The 25,507-nt window shown below is 37.2% G+C and overlaps 1 protein-coding gene across 5 annotated transcripts in view; it reads left to right on the top strand.

Annotated features, from left to right (window-relative positions):
* FANCC (Fanconi anemia complementation group C) overlaps positions 1-25,507 on the top strand; it is an 87,970-nt gene that overhangs the window by 50,794 nt on the left and 11,669 nt on the right. For all 5 annotated transcript variants that reach the window (NM_001006587.3, XM_015280314.4, XM_040655622.2 and 2 more), the window contains 6 exons: positions 5,648-5,767; positions 6,544-6,608; positions 10,428-10,592; positions 13,715-13,871; positions 19,195-19,247; positions 21,735-21,834. In NM_001006587.3, coding sequence (NP_001006587.3) covers positions 5,648-5,767; positions 6,544-6,608; positions 10,428-10,592; positions 13,715-13,871; positions 19,195-19,247; positions 21,735-21,834 — 660 coding nt within the window. The remainder of the gene's footprint in view (positions 1-5,647; positions 5,768-6,543; positions 6,609-10,427; positions 10,593-13,714; positions 13,872-19,194; positions 19,248-21,734; positions 21,835-25,507) is intronic.

The raw sequence follows: 25,507 nt of genomic DNA, 5'->3' as shown, positions 1-25,507 counted from the left end.
ATTTAGTGGTGGTTGTTAGAGCTAGGGTAGTAAGATTAGGTTGTGGTTGGACTTGATGATCTTGAAGGTCTTTTCCAACTGAGAAGCAGCCAGCTTCTCTGCAAGGATGTTGCGGGGCAGTGTCAAAGGCTTTACTGAAGTCCAGGTAGACCACATTGACAGCCTTACCTTCATCCACTAGGCGGATCACATTGTCATAGATTGCTATCAAGTTAGTCAAGCAGGATCTACCATTCACATACCCATGCTGACTGGGCCTGACCTTTAATTGATCCATGATAGCTCCTGAGATTATCAGTTCCATAACCTTCCCTGGCACCAAGGTGAGACCGGCAAGTCTGTAGCTACCAGGATCATCCTTTTGTCCCTTTTTGAAGATGCGTGTCACATTTCCCAGTCTCCAGTCCACCGAGACATCCCTGGTTAGCCAGGACTGTCTAAGGATGATGGAGAGTGGCTTGGCAACCACATCTGCCAACTCCCTCAGCACTCTTGGGTGCAATCCATCTGGTCCCATGGACTTGTGAGTGTCCAGCTTTTGGAGCAGGTCCAAAACCATCTCATCATGGATTATGCAGGGCCTATTCTGTTCCTCATCCCTATCTACTAGCATAAGAGGCTGTGTGCCCAGGGAACAGCTAGTCTTACTATTAAAGACTGAGGCAAATAAGGCATTATGTACCTCAGACTTACCCTGATCCTTGATCACCGTGTTGCCCTCTGTATTTAGCAAGGGATGGAGATTGTCTCTTGCCCTCCTCTTACTGTTGATGTATTTACAGTAATATTTATTGCTGTCTTTCACCTTAGTGGCCAAGTTCAGTTCTAGCTGGGCTTTGACCTTTCTAATTTTCTCCCTGCAGAGCTTCACTACATTCTTGTAATCCTCATAATTTGCTTTGTCAATCTTACTGGCCTTTGCTTTTATTCCGACCCATAAGCTCTCAACCCTGTCATCACCATCATTAATTTCCATACATTCACATTCTTTCTTAATATAGGGGGCTACAACACCACCTTTCTTGCCTTGCCTGTCTCTTCTGAAAAGTCAGTAGTCATCCATCACAGCACTCCAGCTGTGTGAGTCATCCCACCATGTTTCTGTGATGGTGACTATATCATAGTTTTCCAACTGCACAGTGGCCTCCAGCTCCATGGTTTGTTACCCATGCTGTGTACATTAGTGTAAATGCACCTGAGCTGGCCACCTTTTGATTGGGAGAAGCCCTAATGCCCTGTTGACCATACTCAGGTGTTTCCATAGTAACCAACCTCACACCAATCCTTGTGTTCTTCCTACAGAAGGGTGTGTCCTCCTCCTCCTCCTTCACCAAGACACAAGACTGTGGGATCTTACTAGCACATCCCCCTCCCACAAGCACTGGCACATTATGTACAGGCTCCTTTCTAGTGACCCCAGTTTCACCACCACCCTCTTCATACCTACTTTAAAGCTCTATCATTGAACCTTCCCAATTCCCATTGTAAAACCCATTTCCACTAGTGATGGCCTTCCCAGTTCCCATCGTAAAACCCTTTTCCACCAGTGGGATAAGCTATTTCTATTGAATGCCAGCAGGCCTGGTCTCATGTAAACGAGCTGAGGTAAAAAAATCCAAACCTCTGCTAGGCACACCAGGCTCAGAGCCAAGTATTAATCTGTTGGCCAATTGTGTTCAGTGTCTCATCATTCCCTGTAACTGGAGGGATAGAGGAGAACGCAACTTGTGCTCCCAAACCCTTGACCAGTCTCCCTAAGGCTCTGAAGTCCTTCTTCGTAGTCCTTAGGGAAATTCTTCCTATTTCATCATTGCCTACCTGAAACAACACTAGGGGATAATAATCTGAGGACCGTACTAGGGAAGGGAGTTTCTTCCTTACCTCATTAACTTAGGCCCCTGGAAGGCAGCAGACTTCCCTGTGTAGTGCAACAGTCACAGAACTTTAATCCAAGGTTGTGGGGATGTATGTATTCACTTGCAAGTAGAACTAAGATAATTTCCTTTTTTGTGTCCTACTGAATTAATGATGAGGGAAATTGAGCTAGAACAGAAAGAAATAATTTCTGATATCACAAGAATGCCTGGCTGCTGATAATTTTTCAGAATTGTGACACCTTCTTAATGAAACACTTCGGCCGCAGACTCATCTATTTTTCTAGCTTGTGTAATATGGTGTTAGTGACTTAGAAAAGTGAGTGTAAATTGATTTACTGCTGGAAACAACACACAATTATGTAAATCTCAAAATGTATTCTTTGTTGAATTAGATTAGAAACTGTGACTGACAATGAGCATAAGACTGCATTTAATATTGACACATCCCATCATATTCTTGAATACCTTCTGCTGGGTTTCAAATTGTTCCTTAAAGCTGATTAGTCTTAAATCATTGACCTCTGATCTCAGGATCCCACACAGTAGCTCTTACATAGTTATGTTTGTTACTTCCACAGTGCTTTGCGTAGGCTTTGTAATACAGTAATGGAACCTATTACGACTTCTCAATGTTTCCAGCATTCTGTAAGAACCTTTTTGACAAAATCCTCCAAAACATTCTACATTTCTCTATAGTATTTTCTCAGAGTTTGTTTCAGTAGTGAAAGAAGAAGCTTGCGTGTAAGAAACTACTCAGTCTCACTGCTGTCTGGTTCTAACCCTATTTTTTAATGCAGTGTGAAATAACTACTCATACTTTCCTTTTACATCTGAGAATCACTGGAATTTAGACACTTCTCTGTGAACTTTAAGGCTTGAGATAAAGACAACAAATATAATTGCCTTTTAGTTTAGGTTTATTTTCCTTTTCTCTATCTTAGTAAGTAGTTTTATCTCAACCCACAAGTTCTTCTTTGTTTTTTCCTGATTCTCTCCCCATCCCACTGGGGATGGGGAATATATGAATATATAAGTATATATATATATATTCATATATACATATATATATATTCATATATATATATATGTGTATGTATAGTATATATGCATGTATATATATGTATATACGTGTGTATATATACAGATACATATATATGAATATATGTAAGAAGTGATGCACAAGCAATTGCACATCAATCCCTGACCAATGCCCAGGTAGCCCTCAAGCAGCGGAAGCAGTGAACTCCCACCTCCTTCAGAACTCCTTCCACTTGATGTCATATGGTAGGGAATATCCCTTTGGCCAGTTTGAGTCAGCTGTCTTAATTCTATTCTCTCCCAGCTCCTTGGGTTCTTTGCTGTGAATGGCCTTGGCTCTGTGCAACACTGCTTAGCAGCAACTATAAGTATTGGTGTGCTATCAACATTGTTGTCTCCTACAACCAAAACAGCATCATACCAGATACTCTGAAGAAAGCAGTCCCATCCCTGCTGAAACTAAGACATCTTTTGCATCAAAAAAAGCATTTAAACCCAATTAAATAAAGATAAATGCTCTATTGTTTCCAAATTTCTTATCTTAGTTGCACGTAGGTATCTCTCCAGCTTTGCACTGGCGACAAAGCCTGTAAAATGAAGTATCTAAGACATAGAGTTGAATTTTTAAATTTTTTTTCACCTTTTAGTACCTAAGTTTCTTTTATATATTGAATACCTCTTTTCATATTGACTACAGTGTCTCTTTGCTCCTGTTTCCTTTGCCTCCTTCTGGTTACTCAGAGGTTTGATATATTAAAAAAAAAAAACAACTGGACTACAAAATCCGATCAGGGATGTAGGGAAGTGCACAGAAAAGGAAGATGTGGAGAACAAACCAAAGGTATGCAAAATAAACAAGCAAGAAATACTGCTGTGTAGGACCTACTTGACTGAATCCTTGATAGTGTTCTGAAAACAAAGTCTAACTTGAGTAATAGTTAAATGGAAATTAATACAATTCACGATTCCATATTAATAAATTAAGACATGTTCAGAGGTTGTGCAACTTAATAGATTTTAGAATTTTTAATGGTATTTAGAAATGTGTTCTTTTTGAAAATCCCCATTTTAATGTTTTTTCCTTAAGAATGCGGAAATTCTGAGGTACTTCTGAAACTGATCCCACAGCCCTTTCTGACTTCTTTAGTTTCAGAAAAGTCACTAGGTGGCGGTAGAACTGCAATTTGTCCTGGCTCAGGCTATTCAGAAAAAACATTAACACTGAAAGACAACGATATTTAGATATTTAACATGTCTGCAAGGTTCTAAAACAATCCTATATGAAAGTACAATAAATAACATGTCCCAAATGCTTGTTGTTTGTTTTGATAGTGATTTTTTCTTATATCTCTGGTGTGCTTTTGCTGATTGTATCTTCTCTCATGTTAATATATCACACATAGAATACAACTCATTCTAACTACTGTCAGGCTGAGACAGAAATCCAGACAGAAGGAGCACAACATTCCTAGGCTGATGCACACCCGGGTAGAGCTCTGAAGGAGCAACAAAGCAGCCCAGACATTTGTTTGAGGGAAGCTCAGAATCTGGAAGTCTTCACTAGAACCTGAGAGCAGATGGGAGTGTAATGGGTGTAAACGTGCTCAACTCAACAAACTTTTCAAGCAAGTGGTCCTGTTAAGGGAGGAAATAACCAGTCATTATAACGGGAATCTGAGAGAGAGCTTGATACATAGTATTGTGCAGTTGTATGGACAAACTGACTGCCCTAACTCCCTGCAAGAGAAAGAAAAATAAGGTAGCTTGAGAAGATAGGTGGCAACAACACTCAAGATGAGGGAGGCAGGACCCTTGTCTTTGTTCAGTGCAGAAGGAGTCTCTCTCCCTTAACCCTGAAGAGCCCCTGCAGAAAAGATTAAGTAGTCAATATGAAAAGGCTTTGCATTTGGAGAAAGGAGAAGGCATGGGTAATTGTCAAGATCCAGAAAGGGATGGCCACATTGACTTGGTGAACCAAGCACACATATTGGAACTAATACTACCAGAAATGGTGAAAGGTATTAATAAATGGGAATTTATTTCTGAGAGGCACTGAGGTACCCATTTGCAATCTGGACAATCTCTCTAGTGAGGTTTGCTGCTTGCCAGGATATCAAGGAAAGGTTACCATGTTTAGTAAAACTAGAGGACCACTACCTATTCCTGCCCTTATAAGTTGGGTTTCAGGAGGCTGCAGTGAGGGGACTGAAATACCAGGGAGACTTTAGGTCCCTCAGAAAAGCACTTAAGGGATCAGAAGTGCAAATAGTGTTCTGTATCCTCTCAGCTGGAGACTAGCTGCTGGGAAGAAGAGAATGAACACAGAAGGTGAATGGTGGACTTCATGGCTAGTGCCACACTCAGGGCTTTGCATTCTCTGATTAGGCATGGGATGCAGCTGACCAGGTGGAGCAAGAGTTCTGGGTGAACTGATTAGCAGAGCTTAAAGCTAGTTTTGATGGGAGAAAGGGATAGAGTTCTGCATGACAGTGAAGGGTGGGGAATATTGTCACTTCAGGAAACAGAAAAACCTTTAAATTGTTCCAAAGGAATTAGAGAGGGCTCCTCTAAGAAGGTAATGTACCAGTAGCCCAGCTGAAGTGCCTCTGCACTAATACATGCAAAAGGGAAATAGGCTGCAGTTGGAAACCATGATGCAATTAGAAAGCTGTTACCTAAGCATGCTGTAGCCTAATACTTTTTTGCATCGCCCTTCTGTTCCTTTCTTCCAGAGCTTACTGTGCCATCTCCTTTCTTCTTCTAAATGGGAAAGAATCGAGGCTGAAACCAGTACATTCATATCAGCTCTTGGCTACACATCAGCAGATTATTATTGTCACTTGGTTGAAAATGTAAGTATTTTGTGCAATTGAGATTTTGTTATTAATAGCACCAGTTGATAAGCGCATACATGGAGTTGTCAATGTTACAAGGAACATGAACTGAATTTTGCTTATCTTTCTTACTTCAGTTACTTTTACAGCCTTTTAAGGGAGAAAATAAAGTGAATGAAATGAATCTCTGGACAGAAGAAAATTTTTTTTTATTACATTATAGAAGTAGAGGTTGAGTAGAGGTTGATAAAATATTTTGTTCCTGTTGTGCTATGGCCAAAATGTCTGTCCTATCATTCATTTTTTTCCCTCTGAAGTTTAAATTATATATATATAGTGCGTTAGAACATACATTTTGAATGTTTTCTTTGACTGTCTGTATTGCGTTTAAAATACTAGATGAGACTTAAATCTTAAGAAAAGTGTCTTTTATGTTTGATTTATTAAAAAAATGAGAATAGTATCTGATAATAGTCTGGATCAGATGAAACATCTAAAAATTACTGGCTTTCTGAAAGTTTTGCCTCAACTCTTAGCAGAGCTAAAATAGCTTGTTAGTTTGCAAATTTGGGAGGTATAGAATGTGTTCAGAAATGTTTTGAATGGTTTATTCAGAGATCAGGACAGTTTTAATTTGGGCTTAGTAACTTAAAAAAATATGATCAAGTCAAAATGGAAAGTTATTTATCTCCACAGGGTATCAGTGATACAGACAACCATGCAACTACTGTGTGCTTTTCTGGAGTATGGATGTTTTTTTCATGTAATTTATTTTACTTTGTTTTATTTAACAGATAGTCTCCTCATTAGTAACTGAACTCAGAGAAAATCAATTTAATGAACTTAACATTCAGGAGAGGTAAGTGTTATCCAAATATCATTTTGATATGTCTTAATTTCAGTCACTAGTTCAGTGATGGCCTTTTTTGCAGTCTTAGGCATGCAACTATTTGGGCATCAGCTTGAAAACTTTGGTTACTTGTGTAGATAGTTTCAGGTGTGAAGAAGCTTGTTAAATTATGCTTCATGTAAGTATTAAAACTTACCTGATAATCATCATGCTTATTGCTTAACTTCTTACAGCCAAACTTAGCTGGCAGTTACTGTAAGAGCAAAAAAAAAAAGTTTCAAAGGATTTTTTTTTGCCTTTATGTGTAATAGTTTCATATGGCAGAATAATGTTGCATTTGTTATTAATGAGAAAATGTGTCTGTGCTCATTTGAAATTAGCTCCCTCCTTTTCCTTCTTTATTAGGTCTTTTGTCTGCTACTAAATTGTACTGTGGCACTACAATATGTTACACAAACAGATGTTTTAAATGAACCCAAGCACTTAGTGTCTCCACCCTTTAACTGCTTCCTTACTCCTTCTTTCTGCAAAAAAAAAGCCTGGGAAAGTGTGTGGGAAGGAAGTTGTGATATGCTCTGGCCAGATCTCCAATCCTGATTATCAGGCAATGATAACAATTGTCTTGCTGCATTGTATATTAAGTTTCTACATGTCTAGGTGTAGTCAGTGAGAAAAATCACTTTCTTCATCCACACTATTTAGATAGAGTAGGTCAAGCCAAAATCTCTGGAAGGGAATTTACCTAACACTACTATTTTGGACATGACTGTTCCTCTCCACTGGCTTTGGAATGCAGATCATAATCTTTTGTAAATACTTCAGAAATTATTAGACTACACTGGTAGATCTATCTTTCTGACTGCATGTAAATTCTTTATATTCCAGCTGAAAAAAAGAAAAAAAGGAAATGTATGGCCTTACTGTGCATACTCTCTTGTTCTTCAGACTCACATCCGCTGACAATGATGAAATGGGTTTTATTACCTGTGTAACACCAGATAGGCTGTAAAGTTGCAGGGAAGAGGAAAGTGTTTGAAAGATCTTCATTGTGTTATACCTTCTGTTTTTCTTGTTTGGCTATTTTCCACGCTTCCTTCTTGCACCTGGATATTTCTGTAAAAAATGAATAAGTGACCTGAATTTATTTAGATCTAATTTGTATTGCAGTCATATAGACTGGTTAGTTTTGTACAATGTAGAAAACAAATACCCACATTTTACAGTGCAGACTAAGCAGCAAAACTAATGAGGCTATTGGAAGAATATCTGAATCTGAGGAAAAAGAGTTTGTACTTGTAGATTTGGAGCATGAAATCTATGATGCAGCTGTTTATTAATTTTGCAGAGACAAATGTTTGTAGTTGGAGGTGTGTATGCTTTCATTTCTCTGCTTAGTGATTCTTAAAGCAACATGGACAATATCTGTGGAAACTTTTTTGCCTTGATTTTCACCTGTAAGTGCTTTAGTCATGCCATCCAGTCACAGAAGGCAAAGGCAGAGGCTGGGAGAATTAAAAACTACTCAGTATAGAAGATCAAGTTGGACACCACCTAACAGATGTGAAGGTGCACAAATCAATGGGACACAATGAGTTGTATCTGCAGGTCCTGAGGGAACTCACAGATCAAGTTGCTAAGCCACTATCTGTCATATGTGAGAAGATGTGGCAGTTCAGTGATGGGAAACTTAAACTCCATTTCTATAAAGCAAAGAAGGAAGACCCAGGCAACTGCAAGCTAGGCAATCTCACCTCTGTGCCTGGCAAGAGCATGGAGCAGATCCTCCTGGAAACTATACAAAGGCTTATGGAAAGCAAAGAGGTGATTGGTGACAACCACCATGGCTTCACTAGGGGAAAACTATGACAAGTTTTGTGGCCTTCTACAGTGGGGTTACAGCATTGGTGGTTAAGGGAGGAATAACTGATGCCATCTACCTGGAATTGGACATAGCATTTGACACTAGCTTTACATTTGAGAGATATGTATTTGGTGGATGGGCAACTCAGTGTATAAGAAATTGGCTAGATGGTTGTACCCACAGTATTGAAGTCAATGGATCCATGTCCAAATGGAAATCAGTGATCACTGGTATTCCTCAAATGTAAGTAGTAGGCAATGTGTACTTGCTGCCCAGAAAGTCAACTGTGTCGTGGGTTGCATCAAAAGAAGTGTGACCAACAGGTTGAGGGAGGCAAGTTCTGTCTTTTCTGTTCTTGTCAGGACCCATCTGGAGTACTGCATTTAGCTACAGGACACCCAGCATAAGGATGTAGACCTGTTGGAGACAGCCCTGAAAAGGGCCACAAAGATGATCAGAGGGCTGAAGCACTTCTGCTATTAGGACAGTCTGAGAGAGTTGGCTTTGTTCAGCTTGGAGAAAGCTCTGAGGAGGCTTCGTGGTGGCATTCCTGTACCTAAAGAGGACCTATAAGAAAGCTGGAGAGGAACTCATACCAGGAAATAGGAACATAGGAACACAGGAACAATGGCTTTAAGCTAAATGTCTGCAGGTTTAGACTAGACATTAGGAAGAAATTCTTTGCTCAGAGGATGGCGAGGCACTGGAATGGGCTGTCCAGTGAAACTGTGAATTCCCCACTTGTAGAATTGTTGCCCAAAGGGGTGGGGTCCTGTGAGGTGTCCCTGCCCACTGCAGCAAAGGTAGAACTAGATGATCTTTAAGGTCCTTTCCAATGTAAATCTATTTTATGAAATTCATCGCACACAGTGGACTGCACTGCACATTGTTCTCCAGTAACATACCTATTTTGAAGCTTATGTAGAAGAAGAAAAAAACATCTTTGCAAGGTTTTCTTCCAGAATTAAAAGTAAGAGTATAGTAAGCAGCTATTTTGCTAATCCTGAAGAGGGAATTAGAAACAGAATTTTGTAAAGGGGACTGATTTAAAAAGTGCCTAATGCAGGTGAACTTCACATCTATAGTTTGGAAAATAATGCTGCAGAATAAGTATCAGTCCAGTAATTATCATTCTACAGAATCACTTTTCATAGCAAAACTGTCTCAAGGTATTTCAGTATGATAAACCTTAAGCACATTTTTTTATTAGGTACTTAATAAAAAATTGAGTCTTTGAAAACATGTGATGTTTAATTTCTCTCATTGTGAATATCACTATGATTATCTACAAATCGTAGCATTTGTTTCACAGTGTATGCCCCTAGCTGTTAGGCAACATATTAGCTTCCATTGTTCATAAATGATATTTTAGTCTTGTGGTGAGCTGTATCACTATCTTTCGCTATTTACAAGCAAGTGGTTTTAGCAGGTCAAGTGAGTGGTTCGTATATAAAGATTGACAGTCATTACATATTCCTTCAAGTGTACAGTCATAAAACAAATAGTTTTTCTTGAATGCTTAAATACAGCAGGATTTGTTGTATCTGGCTTATAGCATTTATACATTAACAGGAGGGAGGTCAAGAAAGCAACAGGAGGTGTTAAAAGCAGCAAGGCTGTCTCTTCCTAGAATCTAGCAAACTTAAACAGGAGCTGGGAAACTGTAGTCTTCTTTACCTGTGCTTTGCTGTTTCTTGGAAGGGACAAAGAATTCTGTGCTAGGAAATGAGTGATTACTAAACGAATACAACTATTTGCACTTCAGAATTGGACTAATGATCTTCACATGGTATGCCTTGACCACTAAAATATCAAAATTCTACTAGACAATGTATCATGATAAGTCAACAGTATGCATCTCTTGTATTTAATCTTCTGCAATTAATTTAATCTTCTTTTACTTTGTGGATATAGAAATTAAAGTTTAAACTTTTCTAAAATGGGAACTGTATTTATTTCTCCCTCAGAATTTCAGTCAGTCGTGTGAATGCTGTGTCCCTTTTCTGTCTCCCACTTATTACTTTGCCTGATCTAACTCCATTGCTGGAAACTCTTCTTCTTTACCATGGTGGAGCTTCGAAAGAAATTCTCAGCTCAGAGTTCTTGGAGGCTGTGAATGATGCCGTTTTAAAGTAAGTAGTATGGTCCGTATGTTTTTTCTGCTTTTCCTTATAAAATTATTCATTAAATTAAATGGCTTTTCTTTGGATTTGAATGCTGAATGCACTGTACATTTCTTGTATTAAAAAAAAACAAAGCAAAACAAAAAACAAAAACAAACAAACAAAAACCCTCCTTTGTATTTGAATGGCAGAGCTCAGGTTGTTGGCCAAAGTGGAATTTTAAATTGCTGGTGTACAAATTGTGGCATAACAGCTTTAAATATTGACTGAAACTTTGTCACATCATTTCTCTAAAATGGACATTAAATTAAATTTTAGGATTTTAGTTAGCTGGTGAAACGTGCTATTACTTTCCATAGAAACATTGTTTACTTTTAATGTATCAGCATTCCTAACCTGACATTTTGAGAGCCACATTTAACTTTATTCTACTCACAAGATAGATTTTTGTTTGAGTGGTTATGAAGATTTTCGGTTTTGCTGATTTTCAGCAGATCCTTTTTAGTGAGATTTACGAACACAGTTTTGAAATATAGCTTTGCTTGTTTTGCTACTGGTAATCAGGTAACGTATAAAAGAGAGAAGGTGAACATGAGAAAAATTGCCTATGCCATGAAAGGAAAGATGACTTGTTTTATTCAGAATGTAGCTGAGAAGGGTGGTTTTGGGTTTTGTTGAGTCAGAGTTGTTGCGTACCTGTGTCATGTTTGGTCAGCTAGGAAATTCTTCTAAATCCCTACAAATGACACTATGTCCTTGAGGTAGATGTCCCTGGCACCTTCTGTTTGAATGGAAGTAATGAGAAATAACTCTGAAGCTACCAGATGTTACAACACATTTACTAAATAACATAGAATGCAGGTGCAAGAGTATCAAACTTGTGCACTGCTGATTATAATAGGACTGACATTATTTTTTGAGAGCTTGACAATCTCTGTGTGGGACAAATAAAAGATTACTTAGTGCTAGGGAAATACAATCCAAAGCTTTAAAAACAAAAAGCACACAAAAATTGCAAAAGAGCTTTTATGTAGTTGCAGTTATGTCTTATAGGTTTGGTTTTTTTCGTAATAGAAAGGGTCTTTTATGAACACTTTATCTCGATTATACATGCACATTTCTTTCCTTTTAAGTCCAAGTTTTAATTGCTCCCTCTGTACTCAACATTATTTTTGAGATGCTCCAATGAAGATTATTGTACATATCGTTACTCCCCAAGGGTGGGTTCCAGCAAACATAAATAATCAGTGGAAAAAGGACATTTACTGCTTTGTACATGCATTCCTGGCAGTCAATGAAAATAAGTGGAAAACAAATGTGAAGATCTGTAATGAAAGAAGTCCCTAAAAAGAGTGAACTAACTTTCACTTGTCCATTTTCCACGTCTTCAGTGTGTTCCATAAGCAGTAATACAGACAAGCATGCTGGTTCAGCATGGTAGTCTCTACTGATGACAGTGAGCTAATAGGCAGTCAGTCATGAGAATACCTTTGCTACTTCATAATGTGAGTACAAATCCTTTAGCTTGTTAGAAAAGGTTTTTCTGATTAAGATGAACATTGCTTAACCTTTGAGCTCCTTGTTTATCACAGTGAGCAAAAATAATTCAATTCATATGGCTTTTGACAGAATGCCTCATATAGTGCCCCTGACAAAAGTTTCTAGTTTCCTTGATAGCAGATGTAGGCTAACTGCTCACTTCTGTAGTATACTCTTGACCTACTCTGAAATTCATGTGATCTTAAGATGAATGTTCTTGGCTTCCTCCCCCCCCCCCCCCCCCCACACACACACTTAAATTATTAAATTATGTGTTTCTTAACTCTGTCATTGTGTTCTGGACACAATTTTATTTCTGAGTACTGGTAAGGCTTTCTCCAAGGAACAGGTTCACTAGATGCTAGGGAGAAAATTATAACTCATTCTCCACAGAACTTAGTGTTGTTCTGCTGGAACTGTTTGCATGTTCTGTCATTCCTCCCCTATGAAGAAAGACTGAAAGACCTGGGTCTGGAGAAGTCTGAGGGGTGATCTCATCAATGTTTATAAATATGTGAAGTGTGAAAGTCAAATGGCGGGGGCCAGGCTCTTTTCAGGGGTGCACAGCAACAGGACAGTGGGCAAAAACTGGAACACAGAAAGTTCTACACAGAGATGGGGAAAAACTTCTTTACTGTGAGGATCAGAGAGCACTGGAACAGGCTTCCCAACGAATCTGTGGTGTCTTCTCCTGTGGAAATATTCAAGATCTGACTCAAGGCTTTCGTGCTCAACCTAGTTGCAGGGAGCCTGTTTTAGCAGAGGGTTTAACGTGATTCCATTATAATGACTACAGTTTTCTCCCTGTGTGGTTTTTAAATCTTGGAGTTGGAACACGTCTAATACCTTAGATTTCTTTTCTTGGTGTTGTATGTGTAATATTTACGATGCCACCACAAAAACAATGAAAAGAATTGTGATAAAGTTAAAAATGTCTTATCATTTTTTATCTACTCTGATGCACATGTTCCTTAATAGTGATACTTAAAATATTAATCATACATCATCTTGAAACAGAACAGTGCTTATAATTTTTTGAATCCAAAGTATTTTTATATATTTCTTAATATCTACAAAAGTACAGTTTAAATAAGCTATTAGATAGTTTTGAATGAAAAAGGATAGCTTTTCAGTGAAAGTTAGAATTCTGATGGCAGTAAAATTGCCTAGGACCTTCCTGCTTGCTTGCCAGCTGCTGATGCTTTCTGAGCAGACAGGTATATGGGAAGCAGTCTAGGTGTGTAAGAAAGTGGGCATGGAGTTGAACCTTTCTGTAGAGCATAAGAGAGTAACAGCCCCAAACCCTTTGCTTCCATTTGTTGGGATCTGCCATAACCAAGTTCATAATTTTTAAAGAGATGTAGAGAGGTTTAATTTTTAGGGGATGGTGATTCCGTGTTACTTTTTGCCCTTGTTATTTTATACCAGAGTATTGTAAACAAGATTTTCTCTCTTTTACCACAAGTTGATCTTTTTTTTTTCTTTTTTTCCCCAAGTGTGCTTAATAAAAAAAAAAAAAAAAAGAAAATGAATATTTCTGTGTGTCGTCCATTTTCTCACGGTAAAAACAATTATTTTTCTCTCTAAACCAGGAAGAAGATCTCCCTTTCTGAATCAGCTATCTTCAGCCTCTGGCATCGTCACTTACCAAGCCTTGAAAGTGCTACATTAAGTCTTTTAGACCAGCTGACATCCCTTCAGATAAATTCTTTGGAAAAAGTGGCTTGTGTCATAAAAGATTCTCTTTTGGTATGTACAACACTGTAGTATGTTTGATACTGCTCTTTCAGGCTTAATAAGTGACTGTTTTTTAAATATGTCAGTATCTTCGAGAGAAGCGGTCTGTGATGTGGCATAAAGATTCTTCTATCTGGCAATAACTGCATTACTGAAATAACTGCAATAACTGAAAGCAAATATTGATTCTTGTCCATTTCAGTAAATTTCTAGTTTTTTCAATGAACTAGCTGAGAGCAAAAAAGAACTTCATCCAGTGATGAAAAACAGATAGAGAAATTGAGAGTCCAGTTGATGTCGGTACTGAATACCTGTCTGTCTTTAAAAATTATAAACTTTTTCCAGGGGGGATTTTTAGTTCAATCTCTGTGCACTTGGGGATATAACAGTTTAAGCAGTTAAATTCCTTGTATATTACTTCATTGTGGACTGCTTAGTTACTTAGTTTTGTTTGCAGATCTGAACAAAGCTCTTAATATAAAGCATTTTCTAAACTATAATTAGAGCTAGTTAGTTTGTTTTAAAATGCCGTGTTACTCAGTTCACCAAAAATCTAGTTTCTTATTAGAAAACATAATGACACAGTACCTCTTCCAAAATAACGAGCCTGACCTGAGTAGTGCTTCATGTGTCATCGGAGGTTCTAGGTGTCCCAGGAGACAACGCTTACGTACAAGGCCTGTGTGTTATTTCTGTATTAAATACACTGTGAGTTGAATACAATGCAGATGGCTGAGAAAAAAAAATCTATGTTAAAATATGAAGGAAATATAAAAGGAAATATTTGTTTTAATTATTGGTTAATTGTTGTTTGTTAATGATTTTCATTTCATTTTCATATTTACACTTTTTTTCACAAAGTTTCCCATAAAAGAATAGAACCGTCTGTACTAGCACACTTTGATTAGGTATGTTTGCCTCTGCTCCAGAGGCTTTAGGTACTTTCAAAAGAGAGCATTCAGAAAGAGAAAAGACCAGTGCAGCAGCTTTGAATGCTGGTTTACAGAGTACATCCTGTGGACAAGGAGTGGAATGAAAGGAAACATGAAGATGAGTGCAGTTAGAAGATGATATTGCTTTTTGGTAGAAGCCGACAAGAGGGAGGGTGTATAAGGTGGAGATGGCTTTACAGTTAAAAACTAAGAAGCTTCAAAGACATAAAGAGGTAAATGATTGAAACCAGAAATTGTGATCTGAAATTCTAATGATATTCTGTAAAACTTGTACACAGTTCTGTGAAGATACTTGTCTGTTAGACCAGTCAGCACCTTGAATCCAACAGTCTGCCTAAAAAACATGAATATTTATTTAGTAGTATGAATTAACATATTTTGACCAGTTGGATTATGGTACTTGTAAGATGTAACCTCTTTTTTTTTTTTTTTTTAATATAGATATAGTAATTACAAAGTGGGAAAGTGAGACACAAATTGATTGATTTTGGTGTTTCTTCCATTTACAAGAAAATCTGTTGAGTACAAATAAGCAATTAGTGTTTTGATTACAGAATATTATAGGCCATTTCATAATTGCATTATCAGAGACATTTATCTAAAAAGAATGTTTTGAAACAGCAGCCAAACAATATATAAACTTGATAAGACCTACACTATTCAAATCGTTGTAAACTACTCTACTTTTTTTTGGAAAGAAAACTGATATGCAGTATTCTTATGTTTGAATTTGGGGGACTATTATAGTGTGATGGTCCACTAACTTGTGTTTAACGAGGTAAGCTATTAGGCTTGTGGTTTCTTAGACTTAGCTGGAATTAATATTAGAAATTGTCTGTCTGTTTAGAAGTAGCAAAAACAAGAACTGACTATTACAAATTTTCTTTTAGCCTCTTCAGGATTTGATGGGTGGGTGGATATCTTCTTTTCTGAAGCAATACTGAAGTTTGTGTGTTCAAGTTAACAACTAATATTTAGCACATCAGAATTTTGCGGTTTGCTAGAAATATAAAAATATGTATGTTAACTGATTTCTAAGTTCATTTTTGTAAACAAATATGTCAACAAATCACTGTTAGTTATAGTTTATGTACGAAACTTAGGTAGCCTTCCTGAGTAATTTTATTATGTCCAAAGTCATGTTGCAAGAAAAACCTATTCTAGTCCAGTAGGTTGAGAGGCTTAGTATTTGTCAGCCTTGCCTTTACATATCATCTGTGATTGCTGTGTTTTGTTTTTCCACATTATCCACTTTCCCAAGTCTAGATGAGAATCAAAAGTATGTTATGCTCTATAGTTAAAGCTCTAACTGTGGAGCCTTCCTTGCTGCTGTTGCTCCTATGCCTTTGAACTGTCTTCATGCTTTGCCGTATCCACAGGTTCTGAGCGTGGCTGGATCCTTACCTTCTGTTGGCAGCTGTGCAAATGATATAAGTATTAAAGAGGGAAAAGAAAAATGGATAGAGAGAGAAAATGAAAAGCTTGTGGTTTTTTTTCATAATACAGTCTGGCTAAATTACAGTTAACTCCCTCAGTGTTGCCTGTCTTCAAAACCTGTACCATTATGGTAAAATGTTTGTAGTAGTACCTACTAATTTATTCGTAATCTTGATGAATTCAAGAGATGTTAAAAAAAATACATACGTATATGTAAAAAGATATTTGTGCTTTCAAAATAAATGTATGTTTCAAAGTAAAAGTACATCAGGCACAATGTATAAGAAAAAAGTGATTCTTCTCATTTTTTAAAAATTTTTAAGTTTAAAATTCGGGAATGTTGGTAAATATAAAATTTGGAGGTAAAACATTTTAAATGAAATAGTGTATTAGGGAGACAAGAGAACTGATAGTTGTGGTACCGCCTCAAATCTTTTATTGTGTGGTCTTGGGTACAGTTTGTTTCCTTATACCTACTCTTACTTGGCTTTGTTATAATAGAGTCTGTGATTACTAGTATATTCCTCTATATCCCATTTAAACGCATCCTGTAGATGCAAATACATTTTTCTTATTTCTTCATTCTGTACTGGCTTTGTATCACATGGGCTGTTTAGTATTCTTCTTTCAGTGGATGCAGATAATAAAGTACTGTATTTTTGTAGAACTTATGTATATAACATTTCATGTTACCATGTCTTTTTCTTTTTTTTCTTTTAAAAATCACCTTGTTTTAGTATGAGGTGGTTTTCTGAGGTGTTTGCATTCTTAGAATACGATATCATATCATTATGTCACACATGCAGTTCCATTTCCCTGTGTGTGGATCTTTTGAATTGTGTTATGTGAAATATGTGTATTTGAAAAGACCTGAAACAAGCTCCCAGTAGAGGTTAGTTTTTCTGAACTCTTTCTGGAAAAAAAAAACTGCACTGTCACAGATGGGATTATTAAATTATCTTAAGCTATTATTTGTGGGGGAAAAATAGAAGAAAAAAAAAAAGAGAGAGATTGTTAAAAACCTGGAAGCCCTCTGAGAAACCCTCCCAAACTCAAGAATCTCTCCCTGCTGTCTTCTATATCATGGCATGCTACACCAAAGGCACAGCTTCACATTGCCTTGGAGACTGTTATGCTATGCTAATATTCTTATTTTGAGTACTTTCAAACCAATAGCATACAGTCCATTGATCAAAATCTGGTGATATGAGGCTGCTTTTCTTTTCCTTTCAAATTCCAGTGATGAAATCCATGAGTTCAGTAGTGTTCGTGCAATATGAAGCAGAGGAAACTATTGAAGGTGTTTTCTTGTAGTGATTATTGTTAATTGCTGCTGTATAGGAGGAAAGGGTGAAAAACTTCTTGTTGTTCCGTAGAACACTTTTATTTTGGTCTTTTTCTGAAGAATTATGGTTCGATCCTGGTATGTGTGGCTGGTTGACTCTTACAGTCTTAGGCAACACTGGTTTTGTGTGTTAAAGACAGGATATCTGAAAAGTCAGCAGAGAAGTAACTGAATTTAACCTGTAGGACTGGTAGAACATTATTTTCACTCCCCACTGTTTCCAGAACATGTTAGAAATTGGAAAGGACCTCTGGAAGTCGTCTGGTCCAGGTTGTCCTCTAACCCAGTGGAATTTTGGAGTCCAACCTTGCAATCAGGTGCCTGCTGTTTGTCATGTCTAAGCAACCAGCTGTAAATACTCTCGAACAGTAAATGGCACACGTTCAGTGGGACAATTTAGCTACAGCCCTATCACAGAGAGACAGTAAGGTCAAACATGGAAACAGGATGCCCCCTAGTATTTCCAGTGTGTGAAGACAGCCATGAGAAAAAAAGGAGCTGTTCTTTTAAGAGCTCTTCTAAGTAGTTTCTACTGAAGTTTGTGTCTTAATTTCTGAGCTTATTATCTCACATAAAAATTCTTATTCTGCCTATGTGTAATTAAATAGAATATCTTCTACTTAATATTTCTTAGCTTGAAACAGATGCAGAATTCTTTGGGATGTTGATTCAGACACTTAGACCTGTTAACAATAAAGGGCATGTGTAAATACTGCTCCTTCCACATTTTCTAAAGTCTATAAAATGCTTTTTATTAGGCATGTGTCATTCAAAATTGTTCAGGAATTATGTTCTCATCAAATCTTCCAGTGCGAATTTCAGAAGCATGAAGCATTTACTTGTTCTTATGTTTTGTTTTGTTTTTAACCTAGGCTATGTGTGTAAATAGTTACTTAATCTTGGTGCTGTATAAAAGCTTACTTAAATCTTAGAATTTAGGAGTATGGGATTAGAAAGTAGTGTGTTTATAAATGCATGTTTAAAATAACTTTCCTTAAACAGCCTGTTGTGTCATAGTACCATGAATATAAAAAACTTTCCTAATTTAAGAAAATATATACAATTTGATGTACTGAGATAATTACCCTAGCAACTCTGCAATTCACAGAAGAGCATAATAGCTGAAAAAAATATCTTAGTCCAAAATACATGTGGTAGTGTTAAAGACAAGGAGATAAATTTAATTTCTGGAATTTAATTCTGAATGTGTATCAAGAACCTCTAAGCATACCCAAAAGGGATTGTCTGTAAAGGCAAGAGGAAAGCTTTTTGTAAACCTATCTGTGTCTCTTGCTTCCAGCAATTGCATGCAATAACCTCTTTTTTCTACCACTCTTCCTATTTTTAGTGCTTGTTGTCGTGAATAGTTTGTAGCCCAGGTGTTGTGCTTGTTTGCTGCTCAGCCTACTTAGTGTCACCTCTCTGTGATTTTGAAGAATCTAATCTTGAGAAAATCTGATAGAAAGAGTTGAGTTGAGATTTAAAGTTTTTTTAATTGCAGCATAATTTTATCCATGAATTAAGCCATAAAATATGCAGTGACAGTTGTTTGAGTTGCTGCTTCTTAATGACTAATTTTCTTCTATTTGTTTACGAACAGCCACAAGCTGCAAGTCATCCTGCCATTTTCAGAATTGTTAATGAAATCTTCAAGTAAGTTTTGAAATTATAGTGGGAAACGTACACTGGGTTTTTTTTTCATGTAAATATGTAGTATTATAATTTCTGGGTGTCATATTCTGTAGCTGAGTGACACAGAATACTCCTCTGTGTAATTTACTGCAAATAATAGTAAATGTTAAAAGTCCTGAGAACTTTATTTGAAACCTAGAATATAATAATTATTGATAAAATTGACTACATTGTATTTTACTCTTTAGAAGTTAGAATTGATTTTCCAATTCAGTAGAGACTCATGGTTGAAATTTTGATATGAAAGCTATAAACAATCTGTAATAGCTTGGCTCACACCAGCATGCAGATGAAGTGTAGCTTATACTGTAGCTTACCAGCATGGCCTCTTTTTTATTATATTAATAATTATCAGGATTTAGAACAGAGGTGCTCTTATTTGCACTAAATTACTGACCTGCCTGTTCAATGAGTGTTGTGGTTACTTTTAAGCCATATTTGTTGTTCACCACATGGGGGCTTCCAATCCTTTGTAGTTTCAGTGGATTTTTCCCATTGCTTGTATTTCTTATTTTACCATTCTTTTAAAGACTCCGTACTGCTATGGTAATCAGCCTGAGATGCGTTATTGTTGTATCAAATATAAGAAGAAACTCATAATCTTTGCTAGAGTGTTTTCCTTTGTAAGAAAAAAATGGCTTCCAGGTGTATGCATTTATGGACATTTGTGTGTCTGAGCATGCTTATTTTCATTTAGAAACTGTAATTTGCTTTTCTGTGGAGCAGAACCATTTGATAGCTATTCCTGTAGCATTCCTTTCTATTGCTGTGTTCCAGTGTTAGCATTTTCTGTGTAGCTGAGACCAGTCACTTTACGAAAGAAAAGTGCACTTTAAAAGTTTTGTAACTTCAACAAACATCAAATGTCATAGGTTGAACTGTACAGTACAGGGAGACAAAATTTCTTCAGGCTTTTTGGAGACCCATTTGTTTCAGTAGTTTGTGTTCATCTTTTTTTCTCTGCTATCCCTCCAACTTTTACCAAATGGTACCTAGGAGTGAGCACAGTTTCAGATGTAGTCACATCTAGGAATTTAGAATGCTCTTGAAAAATGATTTGTATTATACTGCTTGGAGATTGTATTGTGTATCCACACTTGGAATAAAATTATTTTATTGGAAGTTATGGAGGTGAGTGAGGGCTGAGGGCAGAGCAGGGCAGGGGTGGCTCTAAAACTCCCTTAGAAACACATCTAAAACTTACGTCTCTTTCATTAATAACTTCCTGTTCTTTACCTGACTGCACTAAATTGTTTTATCTCTTAGATAATAACTTGTTTCCCCAATTCTTTTCGCCAAGTAGAAGCACACTTTGTTCTGTACAGCTTTATTCCATACACCTAGCTTAAGTTTGTGTACTATGTCTTATATTTAAATTGCCCACAGTTTTATGAAATTTCTGAATTATAGTAGCATGTTAGTTGTTCTCATCTTTTTGATCGTTATGGAAAAATAAAAATAAAAATCAAACAACAACAACAAAAAAACCAATAAAATCTCAGTGGCAGCTTACTCTGAACTTTTTCCTTACCTTTCCACATCATTCAAAGGTGAAAATAAAACTTGCTGTTGGTCGCCCATGTAGTTTTGTCTTCCACTTGTGCATTGGTTGCATTATGCCTTATGGAAGGGCCAGTTAAAGCAGTCACCTTCCTGAACCTCCAGAAGAGATTTAATGATTTCACCAATGAAAGCACTTTGGAATGCATCAGTCTGTAATGAAATCTGCAGTAATTATGGATCTAGTATGCCTTTGGTACATAGTTATTTGTTTGTGCTGGCTTATTGATGGTGTTCATTAAGAAGTCACAATGATTGGCATCTGTATTATTTAATATTAAAATTTGATCTCCTTCTGTAATTTTTTATCTATGGAACTTTTATATTTCATCAACAATGTTTTTTTTCTTTCCCCTCACTACATTAAGAGTGCACTACTTAACAATTTAAGTCAAGACATATATATATATATGTATACTTTATGCTCAAGGTAGGATATTCCAAGAGATTATAATTTCACTCTGACATGGCTGTGAATGCCTTCCCTCAAAGCACTTACATATGCTTAGTTGTAGGCGTGGGAATAGTTGCATTCAACCAACTGTTCTGATACCAGTTTTACCTAGCAAAGTTGTGATAGTCTGATTTTCAATTTTATTCTTTCTTCATTTATTGTTTGGGTAAATTATATGCATCTGTTTGTATACCGTGTATACATAATAAATCCAGAGTATTTGTAGAGGTTGCATATAGTTTCTTTTAAAAAAGAACAAAACCCATCACAGGGTTGGTACTTCTGGCATAAGTAACATGATGAGCTCAGGCACAGGTTGAAGCTAGAACATGGAAATAACGTACCTTTTTTTTTTTTTTTTCCTTTCATTAACATTGCTATAGTTGACAGACAAATTATCTAATCTCTGTCATAATCTAACTTTTCAATCTTAGGAATGCACTGTTGGAAACCGATGGAGCTCCTGAAGTTATGACCATAATACAAGTATTTATACAGCTCTTCATTCAGGTTCAGCAGAATGAAAACAAGCAGGTTAGTCAAGATCATCTTCTTAATGTTTTGTTTCAGTGAGAAGATACAAAATTTTGCAAGAAAGTAACAGTTCTACTGATAAGTACGGTCACTGAATATAATGAGTTTAATAATACTGTCCCCCCAAGGTTGTAGATGTCTGAACTGAAATTTGGCATACATTTTTACCTGTAAATAGAAATACAGTATGGAACCAGTATACCAGAGAAATTTACCTGAACTTATCCTGGAATAATCCTACATCCTAAACTGTAATTTTCTCAGGGGCACTTAAATTGTTACAGTGTGTTTGTATGATTTTTGGCATGCATCTCTGACAGAATAGACAAAAAACTTTAGAGTTTTTCTATTGCAGTAGCAGAGTTCTTGAGAATAAACAAAACAGATGTAATAACCCCAACCCTATCTCTAGGCTGCTCCACTCTTTGCATCCCCATCCAATTTCTGGCCTTTAATTGTGGCCACTCAGAAAAGTTACCTCAGTTTAAAGCTTCAAATTTCCCAGCTTAGCATCTTTTCTTTTGCACGGGCTTTTACATTATTCATACTGAACTGAATTAAGTAGATTATTTTTTGTATGCATGACTTAAATCAACAGCAGGTTCAGCTTCTCACTCTTAAAGTTTAAAATAGGAGATACAAAAAGGTTTTGCTCTGTTTATAGGTAACAAACTTCTTGTTAGTTTCTTAGATCACACTGTCACCTCACATGCTAATCATGTTGTTTGTTTTGTTTGCTTTTAAGTCCAATGTTGTTGTTGTAAGTTTGGAAATTATTATATATTATTTAATGCTTTTTGTTTTAGACTTAAGGAAATCTTTCATTCCTTTGAGTTTTGCAACTTCTTGGGGAGATTGTAGTTAAGAAAATTCGGGGCTTCATGTGGCAACATGTGATGTACTGACCTTTAATTACCATTGTGACTGAATCTATCATCTTTTATCTTCAGGCAATATGACTTAAGGATGAAACTGCAGCTGTCTTGCTTAATATGTAGGTGCTGTACTTGTTAATTTTATGCCACCCTGGTTGCATACAGCAGCAGCATATTGTGTAGCCTCAGGTGTGGGTGACTTGGTGGAGAAAACAAGTAAACATCTCACACCCACCAGACACCCAAGGGCTAATCCTGTTGTGCAGGTGATGTGTTTGCTTCATGGTGAAAAGTCCTTCGTCTACTGACATTACAGTGTGGGCTATTGCCTATTTCTCTGAAAGTGGTCTCAAATGTTTTCTCTATTTGAATCTTACACAGTTTAATTTATGAGGCTCTAGTTAAGACGCTTTCTTCAATATTAGGATTTAAAATGTGTTGTTTCACAGTTTCTTAATTTAACCATAAAGTTGACTTATAGTTGGCACAAAAATATGCAGGCAGATTACTTCCTGAACTTGATTTAAATCACTCTGTATTTTTTGTCTTACTAATATTACATATATACATAAGGCACCCATCTTTGTCCATCCTCTTCTGGAAGTCTGTCAGTGACATAATTTCCTCCCTTAACTTTTCTTTGGAGAATGGTAAAACCGTTAATGACAGAGGATGAAGAAGACTGTGGCTAGGTCATCTGAAGTCTTAGGAATTTTGAGTACCCTTAATTGAAAAAAGGTTATGTGAATAGAAGTGTCCAAAAAAATGTTTTGAAGAACCAAGTCATGTCTGACAGCTGCACAGGTTTGGAAGACAGCAGGAGAATGATTCCCTTTTCCTATATGGCACTGTCAGAACTTGCTGTTTTTTCTAAAAACTTTGTAGACTGTACTGGGATCCACTGTTGGGATGATCCTCTTCATGCTTTGTAGAAGCAGATTTCCTTCAAGTTTGTGATGGTAGCAAGGGTTAGTTTAAGGATTTTGGGTCAGGCTAGTTATAAATTTATGAACTTATTTTGTTTAATAGAAATGTTGTGGGTTGTTTTTTTTTTTTTCCCCCAGGGTTGTTTTCCATTAGGACTGTATGTGGTTTTCACCTTGGAATGTTGTTTTAAATAGCTAGATAAATATTTTACAACAGTCTTCAACTTTTATCTCCTATTTTACATCACGGCAATTAGTATAATCAGCCACATCCAAACAAGTTTGGGTTGTTAGAGTTAGGGTCGTATGGTTTGGTTGCTGTTGGACTTGATGGTCTTGAAGGTCTTTTGCAATGTGAGCAGTTCTATGATTTTATGATTCTAAGTTCTGTCCCTTGGTATCTTGTTTGGCAATTTGTGATGGCTTATGCAAGAAAAGATCTGCCTAAACTACTGCGTACGTATTATAGGAAGCAAAAATGTTTTTCTTTGCTTAAACCATATGCTGAAACTGATTTTCACATGCTTTACAATACTGTTTTCATATGCAACTTATGCTGTGGGTTGTCTTGGCTACTAATAACTGTGTCAAGGGCTGCTTTTTCAAGGGGATTTTTGATTCAAGCTAATTGCATGCATACATTAATATAGGGATTATTAATTTTTAATTAACCTAGTTCCACCTGATTAGTAGACTTATAGCCTTACCATATTAGTGATACACTGGCTAAGATTACTCTGTATATTACTGTGCTATAATTTCAATTAATTATTGTTCGCAGAACAAAAAAAATGTGTAGAGAAGGAATTTATCATTCTATTTATTTATAAGGTGCATACATGTAATTCACACATGAAGTTATGTTTTCCCAAACTGAATGTTGTCTTCATTGAGTTTAGAAGGATGTCATGTTCTGTAGTCCATATTCCCACTCTGTGTTTCAAGATTTTATCTGTTTTACTGGCTATTCCCTTACTCCAAAGGGAAGTAGCCAGTTGTAATGGACACTTAAATCACAAAATACTGAAGTTGGAAGGAACCTCTAGAATTCATCTGGACCCAAACCCTTGGTTCATACAGGGCCATCCTAGAGCAGGTTTGCACAAGACCGTGTCCAAATTGCTTATTATATCTCCAAGGTCAGAAACTCTGCCACCTGTCTGAGAAAACTGTGTCAATGATCAGTTACCTATAATGTTCAGAGGAACGCACCTGTGTTCCAGTTTGTGCCCACTGCCTCTTATCCTGTCACTGGGTTCCACTGCAAAGGGCCTGACTCTGTCTTTGTGCCCTCCTGTCAGGTGTTTGTAGACATTGATAAAGTTGAATCTGAGCCAGCAGTGTGCCCTGGCAGCCCAAAGAGCCAACTGTACCCTGGAATGCACCACGCCCAGCACTGCCAGCTGGTGAGGAGAGAGATTGTCCCTTTCTGCTCTGCACTTTGTGGCCTCACCTCCAGCACTGGGTGCAACTTTGGGTGCCACATCAGAAAAGGTACATAAAACTGTAGAGAGCATCCAAAGAAGGACTGTGAGGATGGTGAAGGGTCTGAGGGTGAGGTGTGTGAGGAACGGCTGAGGTCCCTGGGTCTGTTCAGCGCAGAGCAGGGCAGGCTGAGGGGAGGCCTCATGGCGGCTGCAGCTCCTCACAGGGAGCAGAGGGGCAGCACTGAGCTCTGCGCTCTGTCACAGTGACAGGGCCCGAGGGAACGGCATGGAGCTGTGTCAGGGCAGGGGCAGCTGGGGGTTAGGGACAGATTCTGCACCAGAGGGCGGTGGGCACATCCCCAGGCTGACGGAGTTCAAGAAGCATTTGGACAGCTCTTTCAGATATATTGTTTGAATTTTGGGTGGTGCTGTGTGAAATCTGAAG

This window comes from Gallus gallus, chromosome Z (assembly GCF_016699485.2).
Source record: "Gallus gallus isolate bGalGal1 chromosome Z, bGalGal1.mat.broiler.GRCg7b, whole genome shotgun sequence".
Lineage (NCBI taxonomy): Eukaryota > Metazoa > Chordata > Aves > Galliformes > Phasianidae > Gallus > Gallus gallus.
This window is presented reverse-complemented; position numbering and strand designations above follow the sequence as displayed.